This window comes from Lepisosteus platostomus, chromosome 10 (assembly GCF_059453375.1).
Source record: "Lepisosteus platostomus isolate fLepPlt1 chromosome 10, fLepPlt1.hap1, whole genome shotgun sequence".
NCBI classification, from domain to species: domain Eukaryota; kingdom Metazoa; phylum Chordata; class Actinopteri; order Semionotiformes; family Lepisosteidae; genus Lepisosteus; species Lepisosteus platostomus.
This window is the reverse complement of record NC_142620.1, coordinates 39,311,947-39,330,256: the sequence shown is the minus strand read 5'-3', so window position 1 is coordinate 39,330,256 and position 18,310 is coordinate 39,311,947. Positions and strand designations below refer to the sequence as shown.

Sequence of the window (18,310 nt, the reverse complement as noted above, 5' to 3'; positions counted from 1 at the left end):
TAATTGGAGTGTGCCTTTATTTAAAACCAAAAATGCTGTGATCCAAAAAACTTAAAACAATTACAAAATATACAAGAGATCCCTTATTAGGATGAGAAATTGTTAACACGTGTCTTGGCTAGATTTCACTCAGAGCTTGCACAATTGGAGCAATCCAACACTCCCCCTTAATTTAACTGTGGCAATTTCTCTTTTCTACCTTGTCTGCTGGATAGTGAAGTTACCCCCCCAATTTCCCACCAATGTAAAAAATCTAACAATACTAGGTAGAGGGAACACCCATGAAAATGTAAAACACACAGGAGCTAAAGAGTTTCAGACTGCAGGTTGAGATTGTATTACTGCGTGAATGACTTATAAAAAGAGCCTGCATCATAAGCATTACAAAACCATACTCAAGAGCCATTGATAATCTACTTTGAGCTGTATTTTAAGACTTTTCTTCCCGTTAAACTAGTCAATTACTACTCAGACATCTACTATAGTCACTCTAGTGTAGCTTTGGCTTTGGATACTTGTTCTGCTAGAATGTGTTTTTTTGACAAGCCTTTAGCTGAATGAAGCAGGTGTTCTTGTATTATTTTTATCGAAAGGACATCTGAAGAAGGCTCCACAGCCACAATGTTCTCTTTTCAGCATTGAATAAACCTTGCTGACACAGCTACCTACTTGAAGTTCTTTATATGCTTTGCTCACAGTGGTGATAGCTAATGGGGTCAATGATGTTCCCTTAAGCATTTAGAAAACGATGAACTCAAGTGTCAAGCTTAGTATTAAAAAAAGTAACAGGTGATGTACGGGACAAAAGTAATGGAAATGTGTGTGATAGCTTCCTGCACCCCTCCTTTACATAGTCACATGCTGGTGCCTTAAAAACACTTCAATAATATGGCCTTATTAGATCTGTAATCTTTACCCCATTATTTGAGAAATTGCCCAGTGCCAACATCCTTTACACCACAAATGTTAAATATGATCTTTTATTAAACGGTACTAGGAGGTCTCAATGAATAAACAGCATTCAGATTAGTAAGTTAAACACAAAGACAAAAACTGAAATATTTGAAGACAAAATGTATTTACAGACTAGCTATTTACATTTACTTCAAGTACTCTGGGTATTGCTAGACTTGTCATCTTGTGCACTTCAGCACCTGTAATATTGAAACACAGATCTCTCGACATCGATGGGAAACCAATGTCCCTCTTTCAAAAGCTTGATTTGACAAATAAGTACATTGTTTTTAAAATAAAAAAACATAATTAAAAGAAAACCTAATAAAACAGTTAGAATTATACTTTATTTTTTAATGACAAAAGACGACAAACTATAAAAACTACAACACAGAGCTACCCCCCATGGGGCCCACAAACCAGTAGAGTACAGGCTGGGGTGCAAAGGAGACGAAGGCTTTCAAAACTCCTCTCGAATTGGTGTGCAACCTGAGAAGAAACTGCTGTTGGTGCTAAGAACCCGTTTCTTTTTCTTCAGGATGCTGGCCGTGCTCCTATCAACGTCATCCTCCTCCCCGGCAGGGGGCTTCCTCTCCAGCTTCAAGTTTGGCACAAGTTGACCCATGTCGCCTATCTCCATGAGCACCTGCAGCAACACAGGACAATCTCTGAGCCTTGTGCTCAACAAACTTTCATGAGTGATGTCTTGACTGACCCAAAAACTTATTTCAAGCTCTTCATCTTAGCTTCCTAGCTCCTTCACATGAAAACTAGGTATATGTAATTTTAATCAAATATAACATGAGGAAATAGTTTACATTGGGGGCATATCATCATTAAATCATGCAAGCTTACTGGCTTGGTAACCAGAGGTAAGAAGCATTAGACACTTTAACTGGCTACTTCATGAACACTAAGGTGAAAATTCTCAGGCTACCTTCTTAGTTGGTGTGATAGATGGGGGTCTGAAAAAGGTGGAGTCTCCAGGGCTAATGGCTGTTGGATCCTGTGGTCTGAAGGATGATTCAGAATCCCTAGAAGTGTCTTCTTTTTCAGTAGTGTCCTTTACAAAAACAGTACATTCACAGATTATAATACATTTTTGGCAAAAAAGACTTAACTTCAGTGTACAATTAAAACAGTAATGCTCGTTTTCCTTAAGGCACAATGAATATAAGCACTTACTCTGACATCTAAAAAATTTTTAAAGAAAATCCCATCAATGAGTACACTTACATTGCCTGTTGGAGCCGTCTCCATGTTTCGGCACTTTTGAGGATCACACTGGCAGTTCTCGCCGCAGTTCACCTGTCCTTTCCGGCAGCCACACAGTTTGTTCCCACAGCGTCCCTTACAGGAGCACTACACAAGAGGCACATTTTGCAAACAAGGTCAGAAGTCTGCTTCGTTTGACATGCCTTTACATGTTCAGCTGGGTAGCTGCATCAGCATGCATAAGCTGAAAAGGCATAAGTAATAGGTTTATTCAATGCTGAAAAAAAGAAGAAAGAAAACACAACGTTTCGGCCGTGGAGCCTTCTCACCTGAGCTCACACCTGAAGAAAGCTCCACAGCCGAAATGTTGTGTTTTCTTTCTTCTTTTTTTTCAGCATGGAATAAACCTATTACTTATGCCTTTACATGGTAGAGCAGCTTTGTCACCAGAACCATTAAATGTATCACAGCAGCTTTCTTTCTACTAGAATTTAACATGTAGCTCAATAATCCCGATACCAGTTCTTTAAATACTTGGAATCTGCCTTTTTAAAATTTTAAACCACTCCATTTCTTTCCACCTGCCTATTTATTCGATACAAAGAATTTTGCGTATTCATTCAAATGACTTTGGGGGGAAAAAAATCCATTTTAATTGTGCCTGTTCAGCTTAACATGACACTAAAAAATAGAAAATTAACAGATGGTGCTGCCACTTGTTTTTGACAAGTCCTTTCCAAGAAATTTTATAACTTAATAACCATTAAACCAACACAGCACCAGACTGCTATCTCACCCCTCCATTTTTCTTGATGTTTTTGGTGGGCAGTTTCTCTGGGACCCACTCATCATTTTCATCTTCCTCAGAACCGGAGAAGGAGACCAGGTCTTCCAGATTCACAGGAGGAGCCAATGTGGCAGCCTTTGCTGTAGTGAACCGCCGAACCTTGGGCTACAGGAGAAAAAAGATTTACAGTGCTTTTTAAAAGGCAGGTGGAACACTACAGAACCAGCACACTGCATGCTCTACCCACATTTAGGAATCAAGGGGCAGTAATAGTTCTCCATACAACAAAATCTTTACACGATTTTTGATACATTTTTGTATGACATGGCTTGACAGAAAAAACAACTTTCAAATTGTATAAGTAGGGATGCTCAATGATTGAAGCTAATTGGACAATAAATCAAAATGAGTTTCGGCAAATCATACCTTAGGAGGGACATACTCAAAGGAAGAGTCTGGGGACTGATCTGCCACTGTCAACTTGCTTGTCATTTTCTTGCCGCTGGTTACCTGCAGCAGGGCAAATTTCTGTGGATCACAAGACAAAAGAAAAGCAAAATAAACTTAAATTAAAGATGAAAGAAATAAGACACAAATTAACTCACCTTACTGTGCTTCTAATACATTGGATTCTGCTAGGATTTGGTGTTGACTTAACACTTAAAGGTTAGATTAATACTGACTGAGTAAAGATGACAGGGGACCAGATCAGGTTATTTAAAGGCTTCCCAAAGACCCAAGACTGATTGGACTTAGTCTAAACATAGTTAAAAACACTTAATAGCCATGCAACATCCCTTCCATAGGCCACACCTGCTTGTAAAGTTCATTCTCCTCCATGAGTTTCTGATTCTTTTCACTGAGCTCCTTCATTTTCTCAATCTCTTCCTCCTATAGTAAACAAACCAAAAATAAACCATTCTGCAAATTAAAACATTTTCTGCAAATCTGCAAATGAGTGTGATACTGAATATCAATAAAGTTTAAGGCACAAGTCCAGAAAAGCATTTTGTATCTGCAAACTGGATCTATTAACAAATCCATCTTAAAGAGGAAACTCTCCTGTAGAAAAAACATGAATCCATAACCATAATCCAGAATGTGACTAAAGGATAACATTTTTAAAAATCTGGTTTAATCTTTCAGGACCATTTTTTTCTATACACACTGCAGGTGCCACTTCATTTTTAATTGGCACACAGAAGACCACCAAATTGAGCAATCTTGGCTTGATAGAAAAAAACTCACCTGAAATTTTAACCGCTGGAGCAGCTCCTTCTCTCTAGCAGACTCTTCCTCCTTCTCCTCAGCAACTTTTGACTTATTTTGTAATTGGCTAAGCAGATAAAGAACCTGGGACAAAAGAAGGGAATCACTCAGGTTCATGCAGTAGCAATGCATCAATAAAGGCTTATGATTTTCATCTAAACAATTTTAATTAAAAAACAATTCTATATGTTAAAACACTTGTTGTATGTCAACCCCAATTTTTATTCAAATAAACTGTAGAAATGGGATAGCTAGAAAACGCAAGTAAATCAGCAAACAAAAATGCTTTGCATTCATTTTACCTTTCATTGAATGCAACATATACCAGATTGGATGTTTCTGTTTCAATTAATGGAATTTCAAAACCAATTAAACAAAAACATGTTTTTTAAAACTTATATTTACTAAATAAAATGTTTACCCCAAACAGAATAAAACAGCTTTTTAAGAATCATGAGTTTCAAAATCAAAAAGTAGTGTCAGGTTTGATAATTGTGCTTACTAGTTTGATAATCAAAAGAATCTTTAACCTAGTCAAGGCCTCAACCCATTAACTAGCATAAGACTTATTGCAGTGTGATAAAGCACAGCTAGCATCTGCAAAGCTCATTTTGAAATCCAGGTAAGAACTGACATGCTTACTTTCTCTTGATGAGCCTGCTCCAGCTCTATTAAATGGCTCTGGTGCTCCATTTGCATATCAGACATTACTTTCCTCTCATCACAGAGAGCTCTCTGGAGGTCTGTGTAGTTGGTCTTCTCTTGCTTCAGATCACTATCCAGCTTTGAAGTGCTCACTTTGGCTGAAACAAGCTGCAGAGAAAAAATCCAGTCTTCATTACAAAGACAAGCAAAGACATACACACAATTTGCAGGAAGACCTTTTAATGGCCAAGTCATGAATTTTAACCTTATGTACTGTATACCATTATTGATATTGATCCTTATGTACATCAGGTATATTATAAGTACTCAGGCCAATGGGCTTGTCTTGCGTAAATCACCCATGACTTTGTAATTTATTTGCCCTGGGTATCGATGCATTTTGGAGTAAGATAAGACACAAGCACAGACATGTACAAATTTTTTTAATACTTTTTTGCTTCAGGGTGCTTGCTGTTTTTCCATAGACAAATTCAAAACCTTTTCCAGGAAGATTTTTATATTTTAAAGATACATTTATAACTTTTGTCTTTCTGTTAAACATGGGCATGCTTAGTTGACATTTTTCTAGTGACTAATTGCCCTTTTTAAGGAATAAAATATCAAATTATTAATAAAGACAGAATGAAAATCTAAATTTGTTTTTCCATCAGTTTACCATCTGCTGCTTTTCCCAGAAAACGAGCAGAAAAGAGTGTAAGAAAAACTCCCTTTGGCTCAGATATTGTGGGTAATGGTGCATAATATTACAATTTATCAATGCATACACAAGTTGATGTAGAATACTATTTGCGCAGACATACCGTTTCTTACTTTATTACTGAAATCTTTTACTTGCAAATTTGCACCATCAATAACAGCCTGAGCTGTGTGACTGTTTACAGAAACTATGTCAGAATTCTGTGCCACAGTACTATAATTTGCTCCACTTAAAGGCTAAGATGTCTTTTATCATGTGATCTGATAGAAGACTATAGCTATAGATTGCATTTTACATTGTGATTTTGGATGACAAATTTCAATGACAGGTTTTCTAATTCACTCATGTTCCTAGCTATGGCTAAATATATATTCCCAGATATCTATGCGAAACGAGATTGCTAAATTTTTTCCTATTGGACAAAATTATCCAGGTCATTATGACATTTCTTCCTGTTAGGTAGGGTAGCATTACTTTTTCGCCATTGTTACGCAGGTTGTCTTGGCTGAGCCACGTTCTCAAACCCAGCCTATTGCTGTCTCAAATGAATAATAGCTCAATGTTTTTCAGGTAGCCAATTTCTGAAGCACAGGTCATGCGTATTTTTTTTAACACCGATATATTTTTGTGTAGTGAACTTCACTTGATCAGCATTATTTTGATACCAAGATTTGCATACTCATTCCAAACTTTTCCAGGCCTGGAAATCACTCATGTTTAATCCTATACCTTTCCAGACCTGCACAAGCATCCTATGCTTATGTATAGCTGTAGAAAAATGTAATCACATTTTGTGAGGTTAACTTTACAGTAGCTTGTGGGGTTGAGAAGCTGAAGACACTGCTCTCCCCCCACCCTCTCCTCATTTCTTTGCAATTCCCAGTTTATGCAAAAAGTATAACCTTTGTTTTCCAGCCAAAAAACTGGGGTATAATTCACTGTAGAAGGATGGAAATATTGCACAGGTTTAACTGCGTAACCCTTTTTGCTGTGAAAAAAGGAAGCGGTCTATAGCCTCACCTCTCCCATCAGGAATTTGAGGGCACACTTGGCCTCCAGTATAGTGGTAATCGTCTCCCAGCGCTGCTTTACTCTCTCCTCATGGTCTGCGTCAAGCACCTTCTGCTGCAGGTCAGCAATCTGTGCACTCCTGAGAGGTTTAAAGAGATGATAGTTGCAATTCGGGACATAGACCTATAACATGTTGTCTTGTTTCTCTATCTTTTCCCTCAGTTGTGCAGGCACATGTTGAACCTTACCTGAGCGCCATCTCTGTCTCCAGGTTTTCCACTTGCTTCCCAAGAGAGGCCTCCAGTTCGCCCTGGTTCGCCAACTCGGCTGTTGTAAAAGTACGTCGCTGCAGGAAAAACAAACATCAGTACAACCGCCACCATCTGTCTTCAAGCACTGTGCACTCTGTGCATAAGGGACTCATGGACTTTACACATGTACATCATTTAGGTTATACAAATTGGAGTGCAAATTCTTGAACAGGACCAGAATCAAAGACTTGACAGATTCAGAAATAGTCAAACTAAGCAAGAATACATGCACCGATCTTAAAAACATTTGTCTTCAAAGTCTAGTGAAACCAAAATGATATACAAGCCTAAGCACATTGCAACAAAGGAGAGCCACTTACCCGGACTTTGGCAGCTGGACGTTCCCCTGCCTCCATCTGCTGTTTAAGTTGAGAGATCTCCTCGGCCAAGATCTTCCTGTCCTCCAGCAGGTCACGGAGATGGCGGCGGGCCTCCTCCGTGCTCACCAGCACCTCCACCTCGTTCTGAAGCCAGCTCTGTCACAAAAGGTCACAGCCGGTAGTGTTGGAGCCAGACAATACTATTCTACACAGTCAGCTGTATTTTGAAAGTTGGGAAGCATACAATGCTAAACTGAAGCATTTAAAGAGAATTTATTCAAAATACTTTACATGTCCAAAGCAATATGAAAGCCCTTCTTTTTTCCCCCTTTCTTTATGTATTTGTATAACATCTTGTTCTTGTGCTTTATCTACTGCCATGAGCACAGCTAGTACACATTCTAAATATTCCCTTCCTACAATGTAGCGTTTATGAAGCTAATTGAGCCATGTTAGACATAAATAAGAGTTTGTGCTGCTCAGCACATATATTATTTCTGTATCATGCAATCATTCCTGGATAGCAATTTCCAGTCTCAAAAAAACTATGCTTGGCCTTTCTTAAGGGTTTAGCTTTGAAAATTACCTTCACTCTACCGGCCATTCCCTCCATTCCCCGGTTTTGATTCTCTTTTCGTTTCTCTGCAGCCTCACTCCTCTTCAGCAGGGCATCCTTCAGGCGTTTGTTTGCTGCAGCTGCCTAAACCCAAAAGACAGCAACAATTATCAAAAACAAAACACTTATAACAGGCAGCTAGTATAGCCTAGCCTAGAAACTAGTATAGCCTCAACCAATGTTAAAGAACCCTGAAGAACAGTAGTTCCTTATATTTCATTTTTCCCCAGGTTTTTATATTTTTTTTACAGGTAAATGTAAAAATAACAGTTCTGAAGAAAGATGTGAAGACGGGGGTTTGAATTTAATCTTTTCTGTAGGGGGTTTAGACTTCCAAGTCACAAGCAGGGGTTTATGGCAGGAAAGGGGGTTAACTGATAAGGATTGCAGATGCCAGCTAGGAACCCCCCTGGGTGTAATGTTAAACTGACCATTTGCCCAGAACATCGTAAACTGGCCAAATACCATGAACCCCCCTCTTTACCATCATACCGAGTGACGTCAGAAACGGAGAAGAAAACACTATATAACCCAAAAGTTTGTAACAGTACGTTGAACAATACTGCGGTTTTGTTGTTTCTTGCGAGAAACAAGACTTCGGCTTTATTGTTCCTTGCATGCAATAAACTCATCTGTTTTACTTCATCTCGGGATCAAGAACCTTGTTTCTTCTGTTACAACAAATTTGGCGTAGTCGGCAGGATGCTCCAGAAGGCGCAGAACTTCCCATCGGCAGGAGAGACGGTCAGCGCGCACATAACTAAGAGGTAAGGACTCCTCTTTTATTTAAAAGTCCCGACTCTCTCTGACCGATTGGGAAATCTCTGCTCCCTGCGAGAATCGCCCGAGATGACGGAGTAAACGTGAGTTTCTGAATTCCTCTGGCCCGGGGAAGGCACCGGTGTATGTAATGGGTTGTTTGCTGTAAGCCCAGAATTTGGTCTGGCAGGGGTTCCGCGGTATTGTGTACAGGCGTTCGAAGCTGGTGTATGCCTTAATTGCGCGTGGAGTTTTGAACGGGTTTTGGACCCTTACCGTGAAGTCAGGACTGGTGTGGGTCTTAATTGCACCCGGAGTTCTGAAGCTCAGAACTGGTTTGGGTCTTAATTGCACCCGGAGTTCTGAGGCTCTGAATCGGTGTGGGCCTTAATTGCGCCCGGGGTTCTAGAGCAAGTGGTGCATTAAATGCACGTAGTTCAGGACTGGTGTGGGTCTTAGTTGCACCCGGAGTTCTGAAGGTCAGAACTGGTGTGGGTCTTAATTGCACCCGGAGTTCTGTGGCTCGGGATCGGTGTGGGCCTTAATTGCGCCCGGGGTTCTGGAGCTGAGTGGTGCATTAAATGCACGTATAATCCAGGATTGGTGTGGGCTTTAATTACGCCCGGGGTCCTGAGATTAGCTACGCCTTGATCGTGCACAGATTGGCGTGGCGTGGTTTTTTTTTGTTTTAAAGGAAACAGGAGTAGAAGAGATATATGTATGTATGTTTTTGGTGTTTTCCTTGTTTGTGAAATACATATACACACGCACTACACTAACATAAACACACCTCATAATAAAAGAGCAAAGCATTAAGTAGCAGGATTTAAAGGACGTTGAGACCCGAGAATCGCCCTGATTGAGCTCAGTGCGTAAGTCCACCCCGGGGCAAAAGCAGCGATGCTGGCGTTCTGGGGATGGTGAATTACTGATCAAGAAAGGGGGTTTTCGAGGTCTCGTTTCTTACCTGTGAACAGTGCGGTGTAAGTCCTCTCTAAAGTCTCTGAGAGGTATTTAGATCCGGAGGTAACAGACGCCCTTGGCTGAATGAGTGCAGTAATGCACAGGTTTTCCCAAGTGAAAACATCCCCCTACTGAATGAGCTGTTACCTCACACACGACAAAAGTAAATCTTAAAGAGACTGAACATGTGCGCTAACTGATGGTTTGAGAAAGTGGTGGAAGGGTCCGTTTAAATATCGGAAAAGTGTAAGTTGACGGAAAAGAAGGAGAAAAATATGGAAAAAGCTGAGTTTGTCAGAGGGAATTTGGGGCGAAGACGCCTGTAAAGAAAGCATATATGAGTATTGATTGGCAAAAGCACAAGCATGTAGCTCCCACCCTGGTGCACGGCCGGCACCAGTAGTGGCAGATACATGACGAAAAAAAATAATTGGGATGTGACTTAAAAGTGTGTTTACGGGGAAAATAAAAACCCGGAAGAAAATATACTTTACTCGCTACGAAAGAGTATAGGAAAAAAAAGCTAAAAGAGGCAGTACAGGAGAATGAGAAACGAATTAGGAATTAACTCCTGGTCACGCTGCACTGGGTAATGTGCTGCAGCCAGCGACTAAGTTATGTCCTGCTCTCCCACAGGGGAACAAACAGGCAGGAAACGAAAATAATTGGGATCAATTCCCTCAGTGGCCATATGGAGAAGGGGGGTCTGATTGGGATAACACTTGGTATGAGTGTGATAAAAACGGATCAGGGTCTCCCCTGTTAGAGGGAGGGCGCCCGCAGATCTGTACTCTCACTCGAAGTGGGAAAGGACTTGATGTAGCAGGGGCTGGTGCCGTTGATGACAGCGCCACTCTAACACTGTCTCGCACCCCGTCGAGGGGGTCTGCAATCGCACCTACCTTCCCTGATTTCCCCCATACGATCAAATCCAAAACCGTAAGATATTGACCGGTGGGCTAAAGTACCGCACCCGAAATTAGAAATGCAGCGAACCTGGAGTGCGCTTCAGGAATTAAAATGATTCATGTAGGAGTAAAACAAGAATACAGCACATTGTATTACGAAGAGAAAAATATATTCTCGATGTATATGTGTGTTTTATGAATTTGTGTGCCGGCATGTATGTGTGCAACTGTGAGTTTTGGTCTACTAAATGACGGTGTGAGTGTGTTTAGCCAGCGGGACTGGCTAGAGACGTAACTACAGAGACTTGACGAAAATCAACTTAAGGAGATTGGAAAATATAAGAGCGTCTGAAACGTATAAGTACAGTACAGGTGGACGTAAAAGTAGTTAAACAGTTTTTGTATTATTATAAATTGTAATTTATACAATTAGTTGCAATAGTGGAAACAATTTGGTTTTATTCGAATGTCTCGAAACCAGACATGCTGAAACGCTGTAGGTTTAGAATCGAGACTGGGGAGAATAACGTCTTGTGAGAAAATCTGTTTACCTAACGATTAGATCCTGTAAATCCCTTGTAGCCTCCCTAAGTCTGTCCCAGTCCAGTGGTTAAAAATGTACTGTTAATGGAGTGGTGGTTTCTCTGTTAGGGGATACTGGAGCACTACTGTCATGCTTGTTTCACTCCTCTGTTCAACAGTGTACTATATAGCAATGTATAGGGGAAGATGGCAGGAGGGCACAGGAGTATTGGGACAGCAAGTTTTACTTGCCGAGTACCAGATTTTAATGGGTGGTTTGATCCCAGATCTATTGGGTTGAAATATTATGCATTACAAAGAATGACTATGCAGAACAGGGTATCACGTGGCTTCAACTGGCTGTGATCACTCAGTATGTTGATGGTATTCTGAGTGCTTCCCCTGACGAGGAAACCCACAAGTCTGAGTTGCTTCAGCTTTAGAGTGTCTAATAGAAGCAGTTATGATAAGGCCCTTTTGTGTCTAGCATTGTGGAATTTTAACAGGGCCTGGGTAATATGTTTTTTTACAGGGTGAGCACAACTCTTAACGGATCTGCTTAAGGGGGGAGTGCAGTACAAGGACAAGATTGCCTTGGTTCCTGCAGCAAAAGCCGCCTTTAATAATTTGAAACAAGTTCTCTTACAGGTGCTGAGACTGGGGTTTCCTCAGAGGGATCAACCATTCCTTTGTATTATTGCAAGTAGCTGACAGAGGCCACCCAAGGAGCCCGCGAGCAGGTCCTGGAGGCGTGGGGACCACCACCTGAAGGAGGGCACGACCTCATCCCAGGAGAGTGGGTGTGGATCAGGAAATTTCCTTCACAGGTTCTCCAGCCCAGGTGGGACGGACCCTACCAGATCCTGTTGACAACCGAGTCTGCGGTTCGAGTGGAAGGAAAAGATCGCTGGATCCATGCGCCACACTGCCGACGAGCCTCATCCCCATTTACAGACCCAGAATGAAATCATTTCTGTCAATAATGATAATTGTTGCTGTAGAACTATGTTCCGCAGGGATTAATGATCATCTCTCCCACAAAGGAGAACATGGAATTAATTCCTTTTTAGGCCTCTCCTATCTGACAGCTAAGAAAACCAACCAAAGTGCCTGCTGGGTGTGTGCCGCATTACCCAAATATGTACAGGGAGGACTTCCTATGGGAGCCATTACTTGGCGTCGCGAGGAAGTCATAGGCATGATCATTTGGAGGGATAATTTAGGAGATTTTAATATGACAAACTATGGGGGGTTGCCATAACACGGCTTTAACCTGCACAACATTACAATATCTACAGGAGCGAGGCTTAGAGCCCACGAGTTTCACAGGCTCTTACGCTCCTAAATATAACAGAAGCCATACACCACCATACCTGACTCTCAATAAGGAACGTGAGGGAAACATATGTTTTCAGCACACTAATTGGTCTGCACTTGGTTGGATGGAGTCGTTGCAACCTTACCAGCGCTGCAAATATATCCACCTCTACCTCCCAAATTCCAGGATGGGATCGGCACACCCCACAATTCGGTATAAGTTTCTTATTTTCAGAGGCATGGGGAGCGCCAAACGGAACATATTTCATTTGTGGAAAACGAGCCTACCCATGGTTGCCAGCCCAGTGGTCTGGCTCATGTTATTTAGGATATGTGGTTCCTCATATCCGTGTTCAAACCCACACCCCCTTCGGACCTAACCACAGACCACAAAGAAAATTGGCTGATTGGGAATATTATTTAGGTATAATATTTCCACAAGCCGGCATGAACTTTCTGAGTCGAGAGTTAATTCAAATGGCCTCGACTTTAGAAGAATTAGCAAAGTCTACCTCATCTAGTCTGAAGGCTGTTAATGATGAGATGGTAGCCCTCAGAACAGTGGCCATGCAGAACCGACTAGCTTTAGATTATGTACTGGCGGCCCAAGGAGGAACTTGTGCAGTAATTGGCACTGAATGCTGCACATATATCCCTGATAATTCTGAGCACATCTCAGATCTGGCCCAACACATTTACAATGAGGGACAGAAATATCAGGACTATTATACTGAAAATTGGGGAATTGGGTTTTGGGTAAAGTCTGTGTTTGGGGCCTGGGGTGGAACCTTTTTATAGTGTTTATCTGTAGGAGTAGTATTGTTTATATGTATAATTGTAATCATCACGTGCACAAAAACATGTATCACATCTTGCCATAACCGTGGAATGTACAATGTCATGGCAATACATACCTGTTCGCCAAGAAAGGAAAGATCTGCCCTGACATTGTATGTATAAAAATAGGCTACACTGACGTATGCCATATTTTATAAGGGGGGAATGAAGAAAGATGTGAAGACGGGGGTTTGAATTTAATCTTTTCTGTAGGGGGTTTAGACTTCCAAGTCACAAGCAGGGGTTTATGGCAGGAAAGGGGGTTAACTGATAAGGATTGCAGATGCCAGCTAGGAACCCCCCTGGGTGTAATGTTAAACTGACCATTTGCCCAGAACATCGTAAACTGGCCAAATACCATGAACCCCCCTCTTTACCATCATACCGAGTGACGTCAGAAACGGAGAAGAAAACACTATATAACCCAAAAGTTTGTAACAGTACGTTGAACAATACTGCGGTTTTGTTGTTTCTTGCGAGAAACAAGACTTCGGCTTTATTGTTCCTTGCATGCAATAAACTCATCTGTTTTACTTCATCTCGGGATCAAGAACCTTGTTTCTTCTGTTACAACAGTTCTTAAACATATTTAATAAATTTGTAGATTAAGAAAATACTTATTATTCTCTGCAATATTTAAGGAGTTCATACTGAAAAATCCACAAAACCTTCAAAAGTTAAGCAGAGCAAACTTGCATAAAAAGAGCACCACTAAAGATTTGTAAAGTGACTTAAAGTTGTGTTTTCTAGTGGGCTGCGTTAGGTGGGGGAACAAGGTATCTATTCGCAAATAACTGTTGTAACCATGTGACCAAAATTTGAAACCATGGTGCAGGGAGGTCCTGGGTAGCTCAACTGGTAGAGGAACTGGCCAGGGAGCAAGTTAATCTCTATGATCCAGGCATTGTGGGTTCAAGCCTGGGTCACTTCAAACAGGTGGAGATCGAAGCACAATCAGCTGAGCACCACCAGGGGAAGGTTTGGGATTAGTCTACCAGGGCTCTGTTGGCCGTCTGCAACAAACAAACTCCTGTAATGTCCTGGATGCTTGTGGCTTTTTGGCATGGTAGCTTATGTGTTAAAATGGGCAGGTCAGAGGAGTCCGATTTAAAAATAACAGAACTGGCTATTTGACACTAGTGTTTATAAGACAAAATAAGTGGTGATTATTAATAAGAATTATTAATATTCACAACTTTGTTTAGTATTTTATGTCTTATGATGGCAACAAACTCAAAGTTATCAGGAAAATGACAAAGCTTTGCAGCAGCAGCACCAACATTTAATTAAACACATAAGTAGATTAACATATAAGATGTAAAGATCTATATATTTAAGTGAATTTCAGCACACTCATGCAGGAGTACACAAAACTCTCACCTCCTCCGTCTTGCGCCTTAAAACACTGGCTTGTTTCTGAAAGTCTCTCTCCAGCTTTAGCATCTCATACTGTCTTTTGCGGTCCTGCAGAGTGAGAATCAAAATATAAAGGACAAAAATCAAACACTTCCAAATGCTCAAAATATTTGAGAATAAACACCTCTAAAAATAAGAAAAGCTAGTTTTCTTCCTCAATAAGAAAAAAAAATGGAATACTGGAAAACTGAGTTGCTTTTATTTCTCTGGACATGAATATCATAGACAATGAAGCATTAATTCAGCAAAAATAAGAATACCAGGGGAAATCTTGCGTTTTAGTAGACAACCTGAAATATTTATGTACAGAAACCAGGATGCAATTAGATATCTAGATCAGAGTAGGAATTCCTCAGCCCCACCTTCTCCTTAAGCTGCATCACTTCCTTATCTTTCTTCTGCTTCCACTGGCGGAACTTCTCAGAATCCTCCTTCATCTGTCTCATGAGCTGCACTCTTTGAGCTTTCATTGCCTGCAGAGAATCAAAGGTTTTACGTCTTTACACAGAGATTGGTGGCATTCCGAACTGGAATATTCTCCTTCTGGAAATGATGTTCAGGGATCGTCTGCAGAGTCTTATATAGCATAATAGTAGATGCGCCTGTGGCTGAAAGGTTGCCGGTTCATATCCCGCGGCTGGCAAAGGAATCCTACTCTGTTGGGCCCCTGAGCAAGGCCCTTAACCCCAACTGCACCAGGGGCGCCGTATAAATGGCTGACCCTGTGCTCTGACCCCAAGCTTCTCTCTCTGTCTGTGTCTCAAGGAGAGCAAGTTGTGGTATGCAAAAAGACAAATTCCTAATACCAGAAATTGTATATGGCCAATAAAGTGATCTTATCTCTAAATCCTGAACTTGTACTTCATTAGTACAGTTATTAGATTCTATAGTTAATGAAGCCCAAAAGGGATTCACAGAAAACAGTTGTGCAATAGGTAACTTTACATCTTGAAAACTTTTTTTTTTAATCTGTTTACTCAGACTTCTAAGAAGTCAGTCTTCACTCCCTAGGTAAACGGTTTGATATCAGGGCAGCCTTGTTCTTCCACAGCAGCCCCTCAGGGCTGTGTGCTGTGTCCCATCCTGCATTCTTTATACTCAGCTCTAGAAGCCCTCTTGAGGGCAGACACAGCATGAAGTTTAGCTGTTGTCACTGTCAGTCTCCCCCAAGGCGTCAACACTAATCATGGACCCGTGCTGGACTATTTTACTGAATAGTGTATTAATGCCTTCCTTCAACTTAATGTGTAGCAAACCAAAGATATGATCATTGATTACAGAAAGCAACCACCAGCTGCAAAACAAATTGAAGAGTAATAAATTGAAATTGTCAAGTTACAAATATCCTGGCACTGTGTACATTACAAGTTTTGAGGAAAAACCATATACCATATGTGAAAAAAAAAACTAAGAGCAATTGATCTTCTTGAGAAAACTGCACTCTTTTAATGTGTGTAGTACAATGATGACTATTCTATAGAACTTTTATTGAACCTGATCTAACAACTACTATGGTAGCCTAGTTTAAAGACGCAATAAAGACAGACAATTGTGTTACCTGGATCTCCTGGTTAAGTTTCGCCACATTGCGTACAGATGACTCTTTGAGCTTCAGCAGCTTGGACTGTTCCAGTAGCTGCTTCTTCAAGTCAGATAGCTGGCTTTCCAGCTCTTGCAGCCGCTTCCTGCGCTGCTCGCTGAGCCTAGAGGAGACATTTCCTCAGTGTCAAAAAAATTAATGGCAACCCCTATCACACTCATTAGTTACAAGTCGCATCAACGACTCTGTACTAGCAGAGAAATGAACAAACTACTACATTTTACCAGACAGAACAAGAGTTCTATTTTAAATACTTCAAAAAAGGGCAAAAAGAAAAACTCAAATTTCTGGTCTACATACAACATGAATTACATGGAACCACATATACAAAATAAGACAGAAGTGATGTCCGATTGCTGCTTTTTAAATAATGGAAAGAATAAGCTCAGCTTGAGTCATATTCCTAACTTATCTTGGCAACAGCCAAGAACAGTATTAAGTATATTGTTCATTTTCACTTTAGCTTCACTGGTGTGCTTTTTTTTTGTTGATGAACCTTAAGACTCACTTGGCTTGGTTAGTGTCCTTTTTTGCAGAATGGAGAGCCAGAATGAGATCCTCTTTTTCCTTTTGCAAAAATCCAACATCAGCCTGGAGGGACTTTATGTTTTCCTGTGAAATGTCCCATGCACAAAAGATGCATATTAGAAAGAAAATACTCCATTCATTTTGACAAGGAAAGCACTTTCTTGTAGCAATAAGAGTTAAATCATTTACTGCATTACTTTTAGAGGCACCAACCTATCTTCATTTGCGGGATGTATGCCACCATCAAGCCAAACATTTTGGACAAATGACAAATGGACATTTTGCTCACACCTGAAGACTCCACGGCAGAAACGTTGTTTTTTCTTCTCTTTTCAGCATGAAATAAACCTATTACTTGTTCTGTTTTGGACAAAATAGTGATTCCGCAGAAAGCAATGTTAAATGTTTATTTTAGCTCTCTTGGAGTTAAAAACAGATTTGTTTAACAAAGAATAAGTTGTTTGGTCACATGATTGACCAACAACATTTTCAGACAAAGCATGAGAAGCATTTCAAGTATGAGGCGAACAAGGCTGAGTCAATCAAGTGGGCCACAGCAACAAAAAATATATAACTTTATATATGAGATTTTCTCAGTTGTTTGGATGTTCAATGGTTTATCACATCACCAGAATAATGGACAGACCTTTGTCTGCTATATCAGTGAAGAAACAAGTGAAATGGCACCAAATTTGAGCTTAAAGAAATTTGTGTAGCTGGACCACACTGAGCAGTACTTGCAATACTGTGACTCAAAAGGAATTTGACAAGAACTTTGCTGCCTAAAATCCAAGCACAGCAAAGCAGTTAATCATTTTGATGAAAATGGCCGTGCAACCAATGTTTCTGGTGGAATGTGCATCTAAAAGAGCTCACCCTCTGTCTTCAGGGAGTGAACAATATCGGTGTGGGTCTTTGAAACAAGGAAGGTATTTCTTGCAAAACTTGGCAGATTTGTTCTTGGGACACTGACACCCTGACTTTCTGCTATTTCCAACATCATGAAAAACTACCAAATATCGCACATAGTGTTGCAAGAACATTCTTTAGAATTTTGTCAGATTTCCAATGTTTTGGCCAAATGGTTTCATGCCTGATTAAACCACTTTTTTTTTATACCAGTGACATTTGACAGGTTCGATGGATGTAAAGGATTTTGAAATGCAGCTAATTAAATTACAATTCTCAGACTTATGGACCTCATAGTTAAGGGTGAACTCAGCAGTGAAATACAATGGCAAGGATTAAACTCAATGGTAAGATATACTGTAGATCTTCAAGTTTCAATTTTATATATTTTAATATTACATACTTTGAATTAAACTATGTAGGATTATTATTGATATAACAATACATCAATAGCACACAGATCCATAAACAGAAATTAATAAGTTAGCTTTTAGCACACCCAGTCAGAGAGGGTGCCAACCCCTGCCACAGACTAAGAATTTTAAATATCAGTCTCCTCCACAAAAACACTGTGCCTCAAGGTCATTAATCCCATGTATAGATAACTATATATATTTCTAAAAAATCAGCATTTGAAAACTGAAGCAAATGCGTTGTGAAGCTTCCAGTTTTTTCCTTATGTTTTCTTCACTTAACTTGAAATTA

General features: G+C 40.3%; 1 protein-coding gene across 1 annotated transcript in view; it reads right to left on the bottom strand.

Annotated features, from left to right (window-relative positions):
- The window catches only part of kif4 (kinesin family member 4), a 30,548-nt gene continuing 12,238 nt past the window's right edge, over positions 1-18,310 (bottom strand). Inside the window, exons 16-31 of the mRNA XM_088648960.1 lie at positions 16,677-16,780; positions 16,127-16,271; positions 14,931-15,041; positions 14,533-14,616; positions 7,817-7,930; positions 7,231-7,386; positions 6,848-6,945; positions 6,609-6,738; positions 4,868-5,038; positions 4,205-4,309; positions 3,770-3,847; positions 3,383-3,484; positions 2,966-3,121; positions 2,191-2,316; positions 1,892-2,017; positions 1-1,600 (exon numbers count right to left, since the gene is read on the bottom strand). Of these exons, the coding sequence (XP_088505086.1) occupies positions 1,415-1,600; positions 1,892-2,017; positions 2,191-2,316; positions 2,966-3,121; positions 3,383-3,484; positions 3,770-3,847; positions 4,205-4,309; positions 4,868-5,038; positions 6,609-6,738; positions 6,848-6,945; positions 7,231-7,386; positions 7,817-7,930; positions 14,533-14,616; positions 14,931-15,041; positions 16,127-16,271; positions 16,677-16,780 (1,992 nt within the window). The 3' untranslated portion in view covers positions 1-1,414. The remainder of the gene's footprint in view (positions 1,601-1,891; positions 2,018-2,190; positions 2,317-2,965; positions 3,122-3,382; positions 3,485-3,769; positions 3,848-4,204; positions 4,310-4,867; positions 5,039-6,608; positions 6,739-6,847; positions 6,946-7,230; positions 7,387-7,816; positions 7,931-14,532; positions 14,617-14,930; positions 15,042-16,126; positions 16,272-16,676; positions 16,781-18,310) is intronic.